This window comes from Podarcis tiliguerta (genome assembly GCF_965153285.1).
Source record: "Podarcis tiliguerta genome assembly, chromosome: 1".
Taxonomy (NCBI): domain Eukaryota; kingdom Metazoa; phylum Chordata; class Lepidosauria; order Squamata; family Lacertidae; genus Podarcis; species Podarcis tiliguerta.
The window spans coordinates 125,317,384-125,334,234 of NC_139534.1; the positions used below are offsets into that span (position 1 = coordinate 125,317,384).

The 16,851-nt window shown below is 46.1% G+C and overlaps 1 protein-coding gene across 1 annotated transcript in view; it reads left to right on the top strand.

Annotated features, from left to right (window-relative positions):
* KCNH5 (potassium voltage-gated channel subfamily H member 5) overlaps positions 1-16,851 on the top strand; it is a 182,363-nt gene that overhangs the window by 52,286 nt on the left and 113,226 nt on the right. The window contains exon 7 of the mRNA XM_083434865.1: positions 10,134-10,563. Coding sequence (XP_083290991.1) covers positions 10,134-10,563 — 430 coding nt within the window. The remainder of the gene's footprint in view (positions 1-10,133; positions 10,564-16,851) is intronic.

Here is a 16,851-nt window from a genome sequence, read left to right on the forward strand (position 1 = left end):
CATTCGCTTCAGGTTACAGACTCCGCTAACCCAGAAATAGTACCTCGGGTTAAGAACTTTGCTTCAGGATGAGAACAGAAATTGTGCGGCAGTGGCACAGCGGCAGTGGGAGGCCCCATTAGCTAAAGTGGTGCTTCAGGTTAAGAACAGTTTCAGGATAAGAAAGGACCTCCGGAATGAATTAAGTACTTAATCTGAGGTACCACTGTATTTGTTTTCCATTGATCTGTGGATTTTAGCCATGTCTTAGCCATAATTTTATTTGTAGACAGTTTGGAGGGCCTTTTGACCAAGCAGTTAATACCTTTTCTAAATAGAAAGATCAAAGGCTACAATAGAGAAATAATTTCAACGTTGCCAGGAGAAGTATTTGTCAGCCATGAGTGAACAGGATTCTCCCCCCACCCCCGCAATTCCACCCAAATGTTAATAATGAGGGAGACAGACACACCTCACCAGGAACTGTATTCCACACCTGAGGAACTGCCACCGCTAAGACCCTGCCATTGTGGCACCACCAGCAGAGAATGGCGTTCGGGGTGGGGCAGGGGATGGCTGTGGCTGAGCTTCTTGGGCTAAACCACTGAGCTTCTTGGGCTTGTCGATCAAAAGGTCAGCGGTTCAAATCCCTGTGACGGGGTGAGCTCCTCTTGCTCTGCCCCAGCTCCTGCCAACCTAGCAGTTCAAAAACACGTCAAAGTGCAAGTAGATAAATAGGTACCACTCCAGCGGGAAGGTAAATGGCATTTCTGTGCACTGCTCTGGTGTTGGTATTTCTTTGCACCAGAAGCAACTTAGTCATGCTGGCCACATGACCTGGAAAAACTGTGTACACAGCAGACAAATGCTGGCTCGCTCAGCCTGTAAAGCGAGATGAGTGCAGCAACCCCAAGTCGTTTGCGACTGGACTCTTAACTGTCAGGGGACCCTTGACCTTGACCTTTAGGGAATGGCAACCCTTTGGCTAAGTGCCGCAGTGGCAAATGGAGCCATTATATCTTTGGAAGGAAATTTAGGTCAACACACTTTTGAAGACTCCTCACTATCTGGTGCACAATGTTTTCTAGCTATGGAGAAATGGAGAATCCGTCGTATGGAGGAAATGGGATTTGAGTACAGTACTTAGATTCAGAAGGGAAGTTCTGCAGTGATTTTGATGCCAGCAAGGAGATGTAGGTTTACCTGCCAGAAGATGCTGAGACAAGAAGATAATAGAGAGCTTAGAGGATTTTGGATGATCCGACAAGTACTGCAAACAGTACAAGGAGGAGGAAAAAAGCAAATCCACATAGCGATGGAGAGCTACATTGACATGGCAAATGAGAGATTAGGTGTAAGACAGAAGAACTATGAGGAAGACAGCAGAACTGCGTGGATGAATATTTTCACAGAAATGATGCATTGTGTCATGTGCAGAGAGGAACATTTCTCTTGCTTCCTAATGACCAGTAGTGGACAGGTGATGTTTCTGGAACAGGGCACAGCCCTACCATGCAATGAAGTGGAGCAGGCTGCTTCAGGTGGCAGAATTCAGAGGGCTAGGAGAAGGAAGAAATCGATGCCTAAATGTTGCTGCGATGTTTAAAAGTATCACCTCAAACATAAGAAGTAATAATAATAATAATAATAGTAATAATAATAATAATAATAATAATAATAATAATAATTTATTATTTATACCCCGCCCCTCTGGCTGGGTTTCCCCAGCCACTCTGGGCAGCTTCCAACCGAAAATTAAAAACAATACAGCATCAAGACATTAAAAACTTCCCTAAACAGGGACGCCTTCAGTTGTCTTTTAAAAATAAAATAGTTGTTTATTGCCTTGACATCTGCTGGGAGGGTGTTCCACAGGGCGGGTGCCACTACCAAGAAGGTCCTCTGCCTGGTTCCCTGTAACCTCACTTCTCGCAGTGAGGGAACTGCCAGAAGGCCCTCAGTGCTGGACCTCGGTGTTTGGGCAGGATGATGGGGGTGGAGATGCTCCTTCATGTATAATGGACCGAGGCCGTATAGGGCTTTAAAGGTCAGCACCAACACTTTGAATTGTGCTCGGAAACGTAAGGGGGGAGGAACAAGTGCTGCTCTTGAGGTAGCAAAGCGTCTTGGGCCACAAAGTTCTGGAGGAAGCTGAAAATAATTGCTCAGCAGCTTTTGATGACTAGAAGAGTTGTTTTTTAAAGAGCCTTGATGCCTCGTGGTTCCTAGCTGTTACATATATGCTTGACCTGGATGAGGGTGGCAGCTGGAGAGAAAAAGTTGAATGTTGAAATGTATCAGAAAAGAAGACCTAGTCTAGTCAAAGGTCCTTCCTGTCATAGAGGCAGTGTGTACCTCCATAAATAAAGGTGGGATAAAAGGATCCCAGACTACATACTTGATCCTTTAGGGGGAGTGCAACCCCACCCAGAAAAGGTTGAATATCACATCTTTCTATAAAGCATCCAACTATCTGAAAATACACCTTATCCCATACTACCTGCCTGTGCATTAAGATCAGAAGATGAGATCTACTTGGTTGTCCAAGCAGATACAAGATTTGGAAGCCCAGAGAAGGGCCTTTTCAGTGGTGGCCCCTCGCACGTGGCACTCCCTTCCTACTGAGGTGTGTCTGGCGCTGTCTCCTTATACCCATTAGGCAGCTGGTTAAGGCTCACCCTTTCTGCTGGCCATTAATAGGAGGACATATCTGATTAAACAAATGGATTTGTTTCGGTTGCTGGGACTGGTAATTGCTATTTGGAGATTTGTTATGCAAATGTTATTTTTAAGGATTGTGCTATTCCTTGATTGTATGTATTCCTTTTATCTGATTTGCCTTTTTTTGCACACCACCCTGTCACTTGTGCAAAAGGCACAAGTAATCGAAATAAATGAATCCAAAACTGGCCCTATCGTTAGACAGTGTGAGGCTGGTGCCTTTGGAACCTGATTGGGTGTGTGTGTGTGTCTTGTGAAAGGGCTAGTTATTTAATTTATCATCATTGCATTTTTACTGCCGGGGAATGGTGGAGTGACTTGTGGGATTATCTGCCTCAGGTGCCAAAATAATTTGATTGGTCTTGGACATTACGTATCTTGACTGTTTGTGTGTGTGTATTTGTTGCTTTGCTGCAGGCAGCAAAATGCATTGGGCAAGCCCTGGCTTCCTTGGCTGGTTGTCTGAAGGAAGTTTCTGCTTGCCACCAGGTGAACAGCAACTTACGAAGCCTGTTTAGGATACAGGAGGCCAGTTCTCAGGGAAACTGGCTTCTGTTGCTGATTTGATGGATGTGCGTGTAGCTTGCTTCATTTCCTCAGCAGCAGCTCAGAAGACCTCAGTGTATTAATGCTCCCTGTGAAAACCATGACAAGCCTTACAAATGGAAAACCAACACAATTAGCTCTGAAGTACTCCCATTTCCTATAGCTTCCTGAGAAAGTGCTACTTCTGCTTAAGCCCTTGAAGGAAAGTTTATGAGCATTGATTCCTGTATGCTATAGAAGAGGGCAATGACTTCTGAGTGGAATAAATATATATGCCATGGATGGAGAACCAGCTCCCACCATTCCTCACCATAGACTATGCTGCCTGATGGGAGTTGGGCTCCAGCAATGTCTCCAGAAGCTCCTTTTATTATGGTACATAAGGATGTGGTACATCATAGGAAGTGGCCTCACACCCAGTCTGACCATTGGTCCTCCTAGCTCAGGGGTCAGCAAACCTTTTCAGCAGGGGGCCAGTCCACTGTCCCTCAGAGCTTGTGAGGGGCCGGACTATATTTGGAAAAAAATATATGAATGAATTCCTATGCCCCACAAATAACCCAGAGATGCATTTTAAATAAAAGGACACATTCTACTCATGTAAAAACATGCTGATTCCCGGACAGTCAGTGGGCTAGATTTAGATGACGATTGCCCCCAGGCCTTAGTTTGCTTACCCATGTTCTAAATATTGCCTACACAAAGGCAGTAGCTTTCCAGGTCTTCAGGCAGTTCCCCCAGTCTTACTAGGAGTTGCCAGGGATTGAACCAGAAACGCTCTGCATGCAAAGCAGATGTTCTACCACTGAGCTACATCCCTTCCTTGAATTTCAGCAGATGGAAATTTTCCTGTAAGTGGGACCAACACCCCCTTGCCTTCATCACTAAGACACAGGAGCCCCTCTCATTCTGAGACTGAATCTGTGGCTTCCTTAACTCTAAAAACAAAGTGGAGCGATCGAGTTGGTGTTCAGAAGTCTACGATTTGCCAGTGCTAAGCTGGTATGGGGTGGAGAATACTTAAAAAGATGGGATGGGATGAATATTCTATGGAGAGCCGGAGGGAAAGGAAAATTTAGTTTGTACAAGTTGCTCTTAGGCAATCCCCCAGAGAGAGACTGCAAAAAGTTTGCAGAGGTAGCCTGGGGGTGAAGTGAGCCTGAAGCATTTGTTTAGAGTGTCTCAGTTTATGTAAGATTTATAACCGAGATTTAAGCTATAGGATATTTAATTTTAATTACCCTTCTCAGACACTTCCCTCCCTCAAATGCACTGTATATGTTAATGGGGAAACAGATGTTGGTTGCACAATATTTAATTTCAAATCCTATGTGAGAGAGGCATGCTAACAACTGACAGCTTTAAACTGAAGGCTCGTTCGGCCTCTGAAATGTCACAGGGGAGCTTTGTTGATCCCTCGTTTCCCCTTGGTATTGGGCCACGAGGAGTGGTGTGGCGGCAGAAAAGAGAAGGGAGTTTTGCTCAGGAAACAAGGGAAATGAAGTAATCCTTTTGGACGCCGGCTTAGAAGAAAGCTGACGGCAGCAAAGCTGATTTGTAACATTTGCTGCTGTACACAGCAGGGAATTGGTAGAGGAGGGAAACGGCATAATGCTTGGAGCATCTCCAGAATGGTAATCAAGATGCAGCATGGGAAGAAGAGGGGGAGACAGGGAATAATCCACATTGCAGTGTGCAAAGGGATTCCGCGCTGTGAAGTTAGGGAACAGTGGGCAAAGGAGCTCTTGTTGCCATTGGCTGAGCAGCTCAGGGCCTCAGAGAGAGCAGGGCAGGAAGAAAGAAAGAGTAGGGTAGGGAAAAAAAAACAGGGAGAGTGGAGTCAATGGAAGGAAAGGCAAAGAAGACAAAAGTCCTGGGAATGCAGGAAGCCCAGGAAAGGGGGGTTGGGGCAAAGAGAGGAACGAAGGCAGGAAGGTGGCTGGAAGGAGAAGTTTGTAAGGGAAAGGAAGAATCAGAAGAAGAAAGGGGAGCTCAAAATCATATAGTCAAATTCTCCTGGTCTTCTCAGTCATAGAATCATAGAATCATAGAGTTGGAAGAGACCACAAGGGCCATCGAGTCCAACCCCCTGCCAAGCAGGAACCACCATCAGAGCACTCCTGACATATGGTTGTCAAGCCTCTGCTTAAAGACCTCCAAAGAAGGAGACTCCACCACACTCCTTGGCAGCAAATTCCACTGTCAAACAGCTCTTACTGTCAGGAAGTTCTTCCTAATGTTTAGGTGGAATCTTCTTTCTTGTAGTTTGGATCCATTGCTCCGTGTCCGCTTCTCTGGAGCAGCAGAAAACAACCTTTCTCCCTCCTCTATGTGACATCCTCATAGAGGAGGGAGAAAGGTCATTGGTGGGAAATGGTTGAAGGGAAAAGAAGCTGGATACTTTTTCTGGTGCAGCACTGCTACTTCTGCCACTGGTGTGATGTGCTCGTCGCAGTGAGAAAAAGCTTGCTGCCATATTTTCAACCAACCGTATGGCATTAAACAGTAATCTAGGCTGGATATGAGCAACGCAACGGCAAAGTGTTCCTTCTCCTAGAAGGGACCCCTGACTGCCCACTGAACTCATGGGACATTGAGTTTTCCTGCTCCCATCTAAGCAGATGCTTCTGTGCTCCGCATGTACTGGAGATTCCCTGGTACTAAAGTATCAGTTGAACACTAGATCAGCCCATATGAACCACACGACAATGGAGAGGAGTGCTTATGGTGCAGCACTCAATCTACTTAAATTGCTGCATCGCAGCAGCAATACCCAAAGTGAGCTCAAGTCTCCCAGCTATATGTAAATTCTGGCTCTGAGATCACATTGCTCATTCCTTAGGCTGGCCCCAAATTTGGCTTTCCAAAGGAAGGCCACTAGAGCTTTGTAGCAGCGGTGCATTTATAAGCATAAGTGCACTTAATCATTTACCTTGAAATGAAATCTCTCTGAATGAAGAGGGGGGATCCTTGAATATGTATGCTGCTAACATTAACACCAGAAAAGAAGGATTAAAGAGCTCATGGGGCTTTAGGGGCTAAGCTCTTTATAAGTCGCTCAACTTGAAATGTCTCTCTCTGTGGGTTCATTTGCTTGCAGAATTCCCACCCGCTTATGATTTACGGCTCTCGGCAGTCATGCAAACACTTTAAGTGTTAATTTTGGACAGAGGTGGGCCAGGGAATCTCCAAGCTCCAAAGCCCACCTGTCCCAAAGTGACTTCTCTTTTCACACACATTTCTTTCTTTAGATTTGGCAGGTTGGGTAAATAGCTGGTTTTTCTCTTGGGGCTGGACTTGCCTCTTTGTGTCCAGTTCTGTGGGCACTTGAGGGCACTTGCAAAGGAAACAGGCAGTGTCCAGTCACAAGTCCAAACTAAGCAGAGAACTTTCAGCACCTTGGAGAGCTCCAAGGGGCCCTGGTAAGAGAAGTTGTCCCTGCAGGGAGCCAGAGCCAATAGGGTCTGAACTGGCAGTGACTGACCAGGAATGAAACCTTGGGGTCATAATAGGCAGCTCAACAAAGATGTTGGCCCGCTGTGCAGCAGCTGTGAAAGGGGCATATTCCATGCTAGGGATAATTAGGAGAGGAACTGAAAATAAAATTGTCAATATCATAATGCAATTATACAAAGCTATGGTGTGGCTGCACTGGGAATACTGTGTGTACTATGTACAGTTCTGGTTGCCTCACCTCAAAAGGGATATTGCAGAGTTGGAAAAGGTTCAGAAAAGGACAACCAAAATGATCAAGGGGAAAGGTAACAACATCTGGGGCTTTTTAGTTTAGAGAAAATGCAAGTGAGGGGAGACATGATAGAGTTCTCTCTCTCAGAATCCTGGAAGTCATTGGCACTGAAAGATCACAGATCTACATCTGTAGAATTGTAGAGTTGGAAGGGACCCCAAGAATCATCTAGTTCCAACTCCCTGCCATGCAGGAATATGTAGCTGTCCCTTACAGGGATCAAACCTGTAACCTTGATGTTATCAGCACCATGCTCTAACCAACTGAGCTATCCTACTGCCAAAGAGAATTAGGCAAATTCATGGAGGATAAGGCCATGAATGGTGGCTTTGTTCTGCTCTCACAGTCTCAGTATGCCTTTGACTACTAGCTGCTGGGAGTTGCAAGTGGGAAGAATGCTGTTAGGCTCCTGTTTGTGGGCTTCCTCCACAGGCACCAGGTTGGCCACTGTGAGAATAGGATGCTGAATGAGGTGGGCTGTGGCCTGATTCAGCAAGCTCTTGTTAGGTTCTTATGAAGCCTTATGTAGGCCAGTCAGGCCTGAAGTGGGGATAGGCTTTGCCTTAGAGCAGTGTTCCCCAACCTTGGGCCTCCAGCTGGTTTTGGACTACAACTCCCATCATCCCTCGCTAGCAAGACCAGTGGTCAAGGATGATGGGAATTGTAGTCCAAAAACAGCTGGAGGCCCAAGGTTGGGGAACACTACCTTAGAGCATCTGGCTGGCTGGTTAAAGGTCCCTCAAGTTATTTCATAGCCTTTGGGGGGGGCAGAGGTTCTGTAGGAGACTCATCCTCTGAGTTGGAGGGTGGTGGCAGGGCTGTGTCTCCAGCTGGGATGGCTCCAAATGAAGTAGCCTGAAAGTCCTCCTCATCTGAGTCTTCCCCTGCTCATGGCAAGTTTCCCAGGTGGGCTCTTAGCTGCTGATCTCTAGCTTAATGTACTGGGATGAAAAATAGCAAAATGTGTGGGACCTTGTTTTAAAGAAGAAGAAGAAGAAACATTGCAGACAAATAAAGGAGCTTCAGTTTGACTCCTGTACTGAAATAAACTCCAGTGTTTTACAGGTTTGTAATATAATTATCCAAGATTTTGACTAGACTGATTCGATAATGATGTGTAGAAAAGGGCAATTTAAACTTGGCATGGGAAGAAGGAACACTTGCCTCGTTGCTTCCTGCTAAATGAAACATCTTCAGCTGTTGAATCTCTCCCCCCTTTTTTGCTGTGGAATTCTTTTGCCGGAGCGTTCCTGCAGTGAGTCAGTAATGATTCCGAATGCAAGAGCTAGTTATTTATAATTTAGACTGTAATTAATTATGAGCCCGTGGCTCCCTCTCCTTTCACGTACAACTTCCAGCATAAGGCATATGGTCACTTAAAGATGAAAGAACAACAGCATCGAAGGGGGGGAAAACAAAACACTTCTGTAAAGCAATTGCATGTGGTTGATGCCGTTCAGCAATCTCCATGATAGCTAATTAGTCTTCAGTGGCTAGACATATGTTCAGTTGAGAACCATGTAGGAAGGCAAGATTATGTGATCTGACCATCTTCAGTTATTCAGAATCTCAGAAGAACATAGGAAGATCCCCACTCTTTCAGAACCACAGTCTTATAGAAACAAATGAAATCAACTTGTCACTTTTAAAGCACCACTAACTCAAGCTCCATGGAGGTCAAGTGGGTGGAAGCCCAAGCAAATCTTTATGTTGCTGAGTTTTTCCATGCCAGGGCTAAGTTTTGCATTCCTGGTGGCTCAAAATATTCTACATAAACATTAGAGGAATATTACAGGTCTTCTTCAGCAGAAAGTACAAAATCCAGTCTTTGTTCTTGGCAGCAGAATAGTTCATGTTTCTGTTCATTTTTAGTCAGTGTCCTGGCTATTAATTAGGATTCATACAGAACTAAGCAAACAATCCACAGTGGGTTTTTTTTAATTCCCTGGGGACCAATTCGGAAGCCCACATGTTCCCAAGGCAAACAAAGAAAGGAAGAAAGCTATGCAGATTCAGAGCTTTCTCAAACCAACTGGCCAACAGTATAAGCAAAGTCTTTTCTAACAAGCCCTGCTTACTGTTCCCCTATCACCTGCTTCCAAAATAGCTCAGCAGCAAAGCATCTATTTTGTATGTGGGAGGTCCCAAGTTCAATCCCTTACATCTCCAGAGAAAACGAAACTGAAATCTTCGTGGTCCTATCAGAGTAGACTGAGAATGGGAGGACCTGCCAAGATTGATTCTCTCATGGTTCCCAATTCACATTTCTGCAGCAATATGCATTTTGTTTTCACAGTAAAAAGCTCACATGGAAATTCTTTAGCATTTTTGTGTGAATATCTCCTCATAAACTTTTTTTTTTGTCTGCAGTTTTGACTAAAGCACATATTTTTGCAAGCAATTTCCTCTAATGTGATGAATGTCTAATGTTGTGTTTTAATTGTTTTAGCCCAGTGTTCCCCAACCTTGGGCCTCCAGCTGTTTTTGGACTACAGTTCCCAACATCCTTGACCACAGGTCTTGCTAGCAAGGGTTGATGGGAGTTGTAGTCCAAAAACAGCTGGAGGCCCAAGGTTGGGGAACACTGTTTTAGCCCACCCTGGGATCTTAGGGTGAAACAAAAATGATAAGAGAATCATAGAATCATAGAATTGTAGAGTTGGAAGTGTCCCCAAGTATCATCAAATCCACACACACACACACACACACACACACACACCCTTCATTCTGGAATCTCAGCTAAAGCATCCATGACAGATGGCCATCCAACCTCTGCTTAAAAACTCCCAAGAAAGGATAATTGCAAAATATGGAGCTAAATTGTATAAGTAATTATAGTATGTTGATTTCACTAACACATTCATTTTTGTGCACAATTTCCTCTAATATACGTATTTCTGTAAACACTGCTCGATTGGAGAACCGCATTGCAAAATTCAATGATGTGTGAATTTCAGAGGAAGGCTATGTTTCCGTTCTTGTGCTGTTTGAGAAAGTGTGGGTTTAAAAGATTTGCCTGTGAATGTGAACTGAATCGAATTTCTCCCCCACCCCTACTCCCAGATGCCTCAGCGCAAACAAGAGCACGTGGTGTTTTTCATTTTGCAAGTGAGTAAAGCTTTCCCTCCTTCCTCCTTAGGGTATCAGCAGTCTCTTCAGTTCCTTAAAAGTGGTGCGTCTCCTGCGACTGGGCCGCGTGGCCAGGAAGTTGGACCATTACCTGGAATATGGTGCTGCGGTTTTGGTGCTGCTGGTCTGTGTCTTTGGACTAGTAGCCCACTGGCTCGCTTGTATATGGTACAGCATCGGGGACTACGAGGTCATCGATGAAATCACCAATACCCTCAAGAAGGACAGCTGGCTCTGCCAATTGGCAGAGAGCATTGGAACGCCATATCGGTACAACTCTACAGGATCAGGGCAGTGGGAAGGAGGACCCAGTAAAGACTCGCTTTATATCACTTCCCTCTACTTTACCATGACAAGCCTTACCACAATAGGATTCGGGAACATAGCTCCGACCACCGATGGAGAGAAGATCTTCTCAGTGGCCATGATGATGGTGGGCTGTAAGTAGGATGGTCACTTTCCCCCTCTTTGCATTTCTCACAATTGGTTTTCCTTATGGGTTCTCTGTTTGCATGGGACTGGTGCATCGTCGCAACTGAATCATGAAAGCTGGGCTCCTTGCATCAGCACCTAGTGGTCGGGAGTTTGGTCTGTAGATGTTTGACTCAGTTTGGGGGGTAGGGAAGCTGTCCTGGAGGTCTAATCTGTCGCCCACTGCAGGGGTGGAGCGAATCTCAAGCTCAGGGGCCAAATGTGGGCTTGTGGGCAGTGGAAGACCTACATTTTGGGGGTTGTGAAGCTTGATTTGTTATGGGGTCCTCTTCTCAACCAGCAATGAGGTCTGGGTAACCACTGTTATCTTCTTCAATGGTAGATCAGCACTTAAAAAACAAACAAACTACTAAATCTCAGCTTTTGATGTATTGTGACACACCACTACGGACTCTCAAACTTTAGGACTCTTGAAATACATGCAACAAAAAAAATGATCAATTTAAGTTGTGCCACTCAAATTGGGTCTACGTTTTTAAGCAATGTGGACTGAAGTTGCTTCTGGGGCCCCTCCAGGATTAGCAGCCCTGTAGCTTAATTAGTTTCATAGGAGCTCTGCCCCTGTCAATGTGGACAATACAAAGACACCAGTGGCCTGGCTTTGTATAAGGCAGATTCCTAAGGGAGAGGTTGTCCTCAGTGCTAGGATGAGCTGAAGGTCTTAGATCCAAGAGGAGGGACCAAGAACGGGGTTAGGCCTTGTCCTCTGGTGTGACAGGAGGCTAAGAATGCTCTGCGGGTTGTGGTCTTGTGGAGAGAAGAGAACAGGAGAATAGCTCAAAGTCTAGTGCAACTGGTTAGTTGGCTAGCACCTCCCATGCTGTTTATACAACCACAGCCATGTTGCAGCATCAGTGCAGCTGTGGCTCCCGAACCTTTTAGAGCCACTTTCCCCTTGGTCTCATAAACAAATCCCCAGTGCCTGCTACTCTATGAAAAGCATTACTCAGAATAGTGGTTTCCATGACCCACTAAAAAGGATAATAACACAATGAAATTCAGAACAGTAATGATTAATTGCACATTTATTCAAAACCCAATTAAGACTGTTTAGCTTAATTAATTCAACAAAGCTCTTGAGCTGGATCCCGTGATAACAGGTTTTAAAAGTCTGATACTCATTTACCCCTCTGGCACCCATCCCATCTCTGTCCCCTTGCCTCTTAGGGCCCCACTAGGAAATCCCCCGCACTGGGGTCTCTACCACCCTCTTTGGGAACTATTGATCAAGCCAATTATTTTATTTCATCTGCTCTTAAAATGTCTTTACTGGTTTAAAATGGCGCACCATGCCCCGGCTCATTGAAGGTCCAGCTGAAATTATTTTGATGGCTTGGAAATGACGTTGGTGTTGGAAGCGTTCCAGTGAGTTCTCGAAAAATGGGCAAAGGCTTTGCTGCTTGGGCTGGGTTTGCGAAGGCGACATCTATTTTTATCAGCTAAGAATGGAATTCCATGTTGTCACCGTGGGAGCTGGAGGCAAGCGAGACGGTTTCTAGACACAATAGATTGTAGGGGTTCTTCTCCTCCCTGCTTTCATTTTTTGTGGCAGATCTGCAGCTCCGTCAAAAGCAGAAAGCAATCTGGTGTCAAGGAGGAGGCAGAAAAAGAGGCACAAGCTTGCACCCCCAACACATGTTCTTAAATCTGACAGGACAAAGGAGAGTAATTTATTCCTCTGTGTGCTCTCAAAGCAGCAGCGATTCTGCTGGATGAGACTCTTCAAACCATAGTATAGTTTTGAGTGGCTGGGAAATGCTGTCGCAAGGTTGTGTGGATGGATGTAAGGCATGCTGATAGGATTCAGGAAGGAGAAGATCACAATTTTAACTGCTTGATGTGTCGCCATATCTTGCATAGTTTAGGGAAAAGGCAAGCAAGAGGACGTGAAAGAGGGGTCTGGAATTATGCCTGGTGTCAAGAGAGGTTTATTTTCTCTCCCTCTCTCAACTCAGGGACATCCAGTGAAGGTGAATGTTAGATGATTCAGGACAGACAAAGTGATGGTTAAACAGATGGGGTCCCTAGCTTGATCCAGCAGCATTTTCTTATGCTCTGATGTTCTCATGCTTTGCATCCAGGCAGAACATCTTGTGACACATTAAGCCCAAATCAGCCCATAAGCCATGTGGCATGCTCCGTCTCGTACCCCTTGTCCTATTCGACCGTGTGTGTGCATGTGGACTGCATATCAATATGACTTCTCCACCCCCCACCCCACGAAAAGGTTGTGGTTGTTAACGAAAGGATCTTGGGTCTTTGAGCTGGGGAAACTGTGTGATACCTTGGAGAACTGCTGTCAGCCTAAGTAGACAATATCAGGCTGGTTGGACTGATGGCATGACTTGGTACAAGTCAGCTCTGTCTGCTATAGAGCACATGGCTTGGATACAGGAGGTTCCATGTTTACTCCCCACCATCTCCAGTTTAAGGGGGGGATCTCTAATGGGGAATAGATGAGTTCGAGGAGGATCTCAGTGGTTGCCTAGAAGTGATGGCTATGGTCTAGCTCCAGAATCAGGGGTAGGATGCCAGTTGAACACCTATTGCTGAAGAATACCAATGGCTGAAGGATCTGCTCATGGGCTTCCCATCTGTCACCTGGCTGGCCAACTGGGGGAAGCAGGATGCTGAATTAGATGGGTCTCTGGTCTCTGGTAAAGCAGGGCTTTAAAGGTAAAGGGACCCCTAACCATTAGGTCCAGTCATGGCCGACTCTGGGGTTGCGGTGCTCATCTCGCTTTATTGGCCGAGGGAGCCGGCGTACAGCTTCTGGGTCATGTGGCTAGCATGACTAAGCCGCTTCTGGCGAACCAGAGCAGCGCACGGAAACACCGTTTACCTTCCCGCCACAGTGGTACCTATTTATCTACTTGCACTTTGACGTGCTTTTGAACTGGTTTAACCCACAGCGCCACCCGCGTCCCTGCAAGCAGGGCTTTACATATCATCTAAGTAATACTGGGCAAAAGCCCCACCCCATGAAGGTCTGTCAATACTTGGCTGCAGAGCTGCATTCACTCAAATGGGTTACAAGCTACCTGCTTGAGAGTGTTGTTTTTTCATAACCACTTAACCCTGTTGCAAATTGGAACTTGCTGCATTGTCTCCTTCCTTCCTTCCTTCCTTCCTTCCGTCCTTCCTTCCTTCCTTCCTTCCTTCCTTCCTTCCTTTCTTTTTTAAAACAAAACAAAACCCAGTGGACACTTTGAGCCCATTGTTTCAAAATAGCTGACTGCAAAAATAAAAAGTTAAATAAAATTAAAAAGAGAGAGAGAAAGAAGAAGAGCCAAGAGGTGTGTGAGCAGCCTGGGGATATTGTGCTGGTTTGGACAAAACCTTTTCAGCTGACCTCAGAAATGTTCAGATGGCTATGCTCTGCCTCTACAGTTAGAGGTTCCAGCTCTTCAAACTTTTGCTGCTTATTTTGGAATTCGGCACTGCAAATGAACGTCGCTCAGCGGAAGAGCATCTGCTTGGCATTCAGAAGGTCCCAGGTATAATCACAACATCTCCAGGTAACGCTGGGAGAGGATCCTTTCTGAAATCCTGGAAAGCCACTGCCAGTCAGTGTAGCCCAAGTGTTTCCCAAACTTAGGTCTCCAGCTGTTTTTGAACTACATCTCCCATCATACCTAGTTAACAGGACCAGTGGTTTAGGATGATGGGAATTGTAGTCCCCAAAGACCCCAAGTTTAGGAAACAGTGGTGTAGAGCAAAACTGGATACTGACTTAGCAGTAAGAAGGCAGCTTCCTCTTTCCCCATCTTTGGCTATTGGCTTTGCTGCTGCTCTGAGGGTAGAGTTGATTGTTCTGCTTGCAAAGCGAACATGTCTTTTGCTTTCCTCTCTGGAGATGTTAATTGTGCGGGGGATTAAATTCCTTGTTGTGCTTGCAAGTGGGCCATTGAACCTCCATTTGCAACACCGTGATGAATAGGCCCGGCTAGACGCATCTGTTGTAATAGGATAAGCGATGCCAAACGGGCATGCGGCGTGCAGATGGTTCTGCACAAAGGAGAACCTGATGTCCCAAAACAATTACGGCAAAAGGGACCATTGTAAAGTGGGACGAGATGGTTCATAGAATCATAGAATCATAGAGTTGGAAGAGACCACAAGGGCCATCGAGTCCAACCCCCCAACTGCCAAGCTGGAAACACCACCAGAGCACTCCTGACATATGGTTGTCAAGCCTCTGCTTAAAGACCTCCAAAGAAGGAGACTCCATCACACTCCTTGGCAGCAAATTCCACTGTCGAACAGCTCTTACTGTCAGGAAGTTCTTCCTAATGTTTAGGTGGAATTTTCTTTCTTGTAGTTTGGATCCATTGCTCTGTGTCTGCTTCTCTGGAGCAGCAGAAAACAACCTTTCTCCCTCCTCTATGTGACATCCTTCCTTCCTCTCTCTGCCGCCACTCCTGCACCTTCCAGTTGCATCTCCAGAAGTTGGAAGGAGGAAGGGAAATGGAAAGCAGCCCCCCCTCAAATAGAGCAGGCATAGGCAAACTCCGGCCTGCCAGATGTTTGGGACTACAATTCCCATCAGCCCTGACCACTGGTCCTGTTAGCTAGGGATGATGGGAATTGTAGTCCCAAACACCTGGAGGACCGGAGTTTGCCTATGCCTGGGACTACAATTCCCATCATCCCTGGCCACTGGTCCTGTTAGCTAGGGATGATGGGGATTGTAGTCCCAAACACCTGGAGGCTGCTTCAGCCTATGCCTGAAATAGAGCAAGGGGGAAAACCATCTGGCCAATGGTTCCTTATTCCCTCCCTCGCAGGAAAAACAAAAGCCACTCTTGCAGGGGATGAGCTGATGTGGAGGCTGTCTTCAAACCCCTGAATACCAATTCCTGGGAATCACAAATGAGGAGATCACTGTTGCACCCAGGTCCTAGAGTCATAGAATTATAGAGTTGGAAGGGATCCCAAGGGACAACTAGTCCAAGGCAGGAATCTCAGCTAAAGCATCAATGACAGTCCTGCTTTTAGGCTTCCCAGAGGTTGGATACTGTGATGCTGGACTAGACGAGCCATCGACCCTAATCCCGCAGGGCTCTTCTTATGTTCAAGACTGCTGCCACTGCCCCCCATCGCAACTCCTTGTGAACATATCATCCTCCATTGCGTGCCCTGTTTGATCTTCTGGAAAAGTTATTTGGGGCCTCCTGTGAATGGGGTTGGTGTCACGTGGAAGACGGAGCAAGGCTGTTTTCTGCTGCTCCAGAGGGAGGACCAGAACTTTTGAATGGTAAGAGCTGTTTGAAAATGAAGTGGGCTACCTGGGAAGGTGGTGGATCCTTCTTCCCTGGTCATCTGCCAGAGATTCTTTAGTTCTGATTTTCCTGCATCTCAGAAGGTTGGGCTAGGTGTCTCTTCCAACAATTCTATGAGATTACATTCTTTATTGCATACCCTCCAACATTTCTCTGATGAAAATAGGTATGTCCTAAATTGTCCGGTGGTCGTGTGGTTGCTCAAGAGCAAAGAGGCAAGACTCCGACCTGTCTTTTCCAGGCTTTATTACTAGTATAAACTATTTACAGTGCAGAGCGGCGCAAGTCCATGTCTGCTCAGTCACTAGCAGAATCTGGACGTGGCCAGTCCTTGGACCTCCGCCAGCATAACAGTCGTGTGACCCCCATCCTTCTCCTCCCCTCTCTGCGCCCAAACCTACTGCTCAGAGTGGGCGCTGGCAAAGGGAGACTTGCCTCCCCTCCGCTTTGCTCAGGCTCAGTGTTGAGGCTCTCCCTAGCATCTCCTGGTCCCTGCATGCCCTCCCCACTGGAGGCGGGCCTTCCTCCTTGCCAGAGGAGGAACTGCTTTGCAAGATAATCGGAGGCTCCCTGTAACACAACTGCCCTTCCACCTCTCGCCTCTGAGCTGATGGCAGTTCCCTGACATAAATAATAACAATAATAATATTCATACCCTATCCATCTGACTGGATGCACCAGCCACTCTGGGCAGTTTACAGCATATATAAAAACAGAAGAAAACATTAAACATTAAAAATACCTTCCCTATATAGGGCTGCTTTCAGATGTCTTCCAAATGTTGTATAATTACTTGTCTCCTTGGCTTTGGGATTGCCATAACTCCATACCCCCCAACATTTCTCCCATGAAAATAGGCTGTCCTGTGGAAAAGCAGGACATTCTGGGATCAAATCAGAAACTAGGAAAGCTTCTGTAAATCTGGGACTGTCCCTGGAAAATAGAGACACTTGG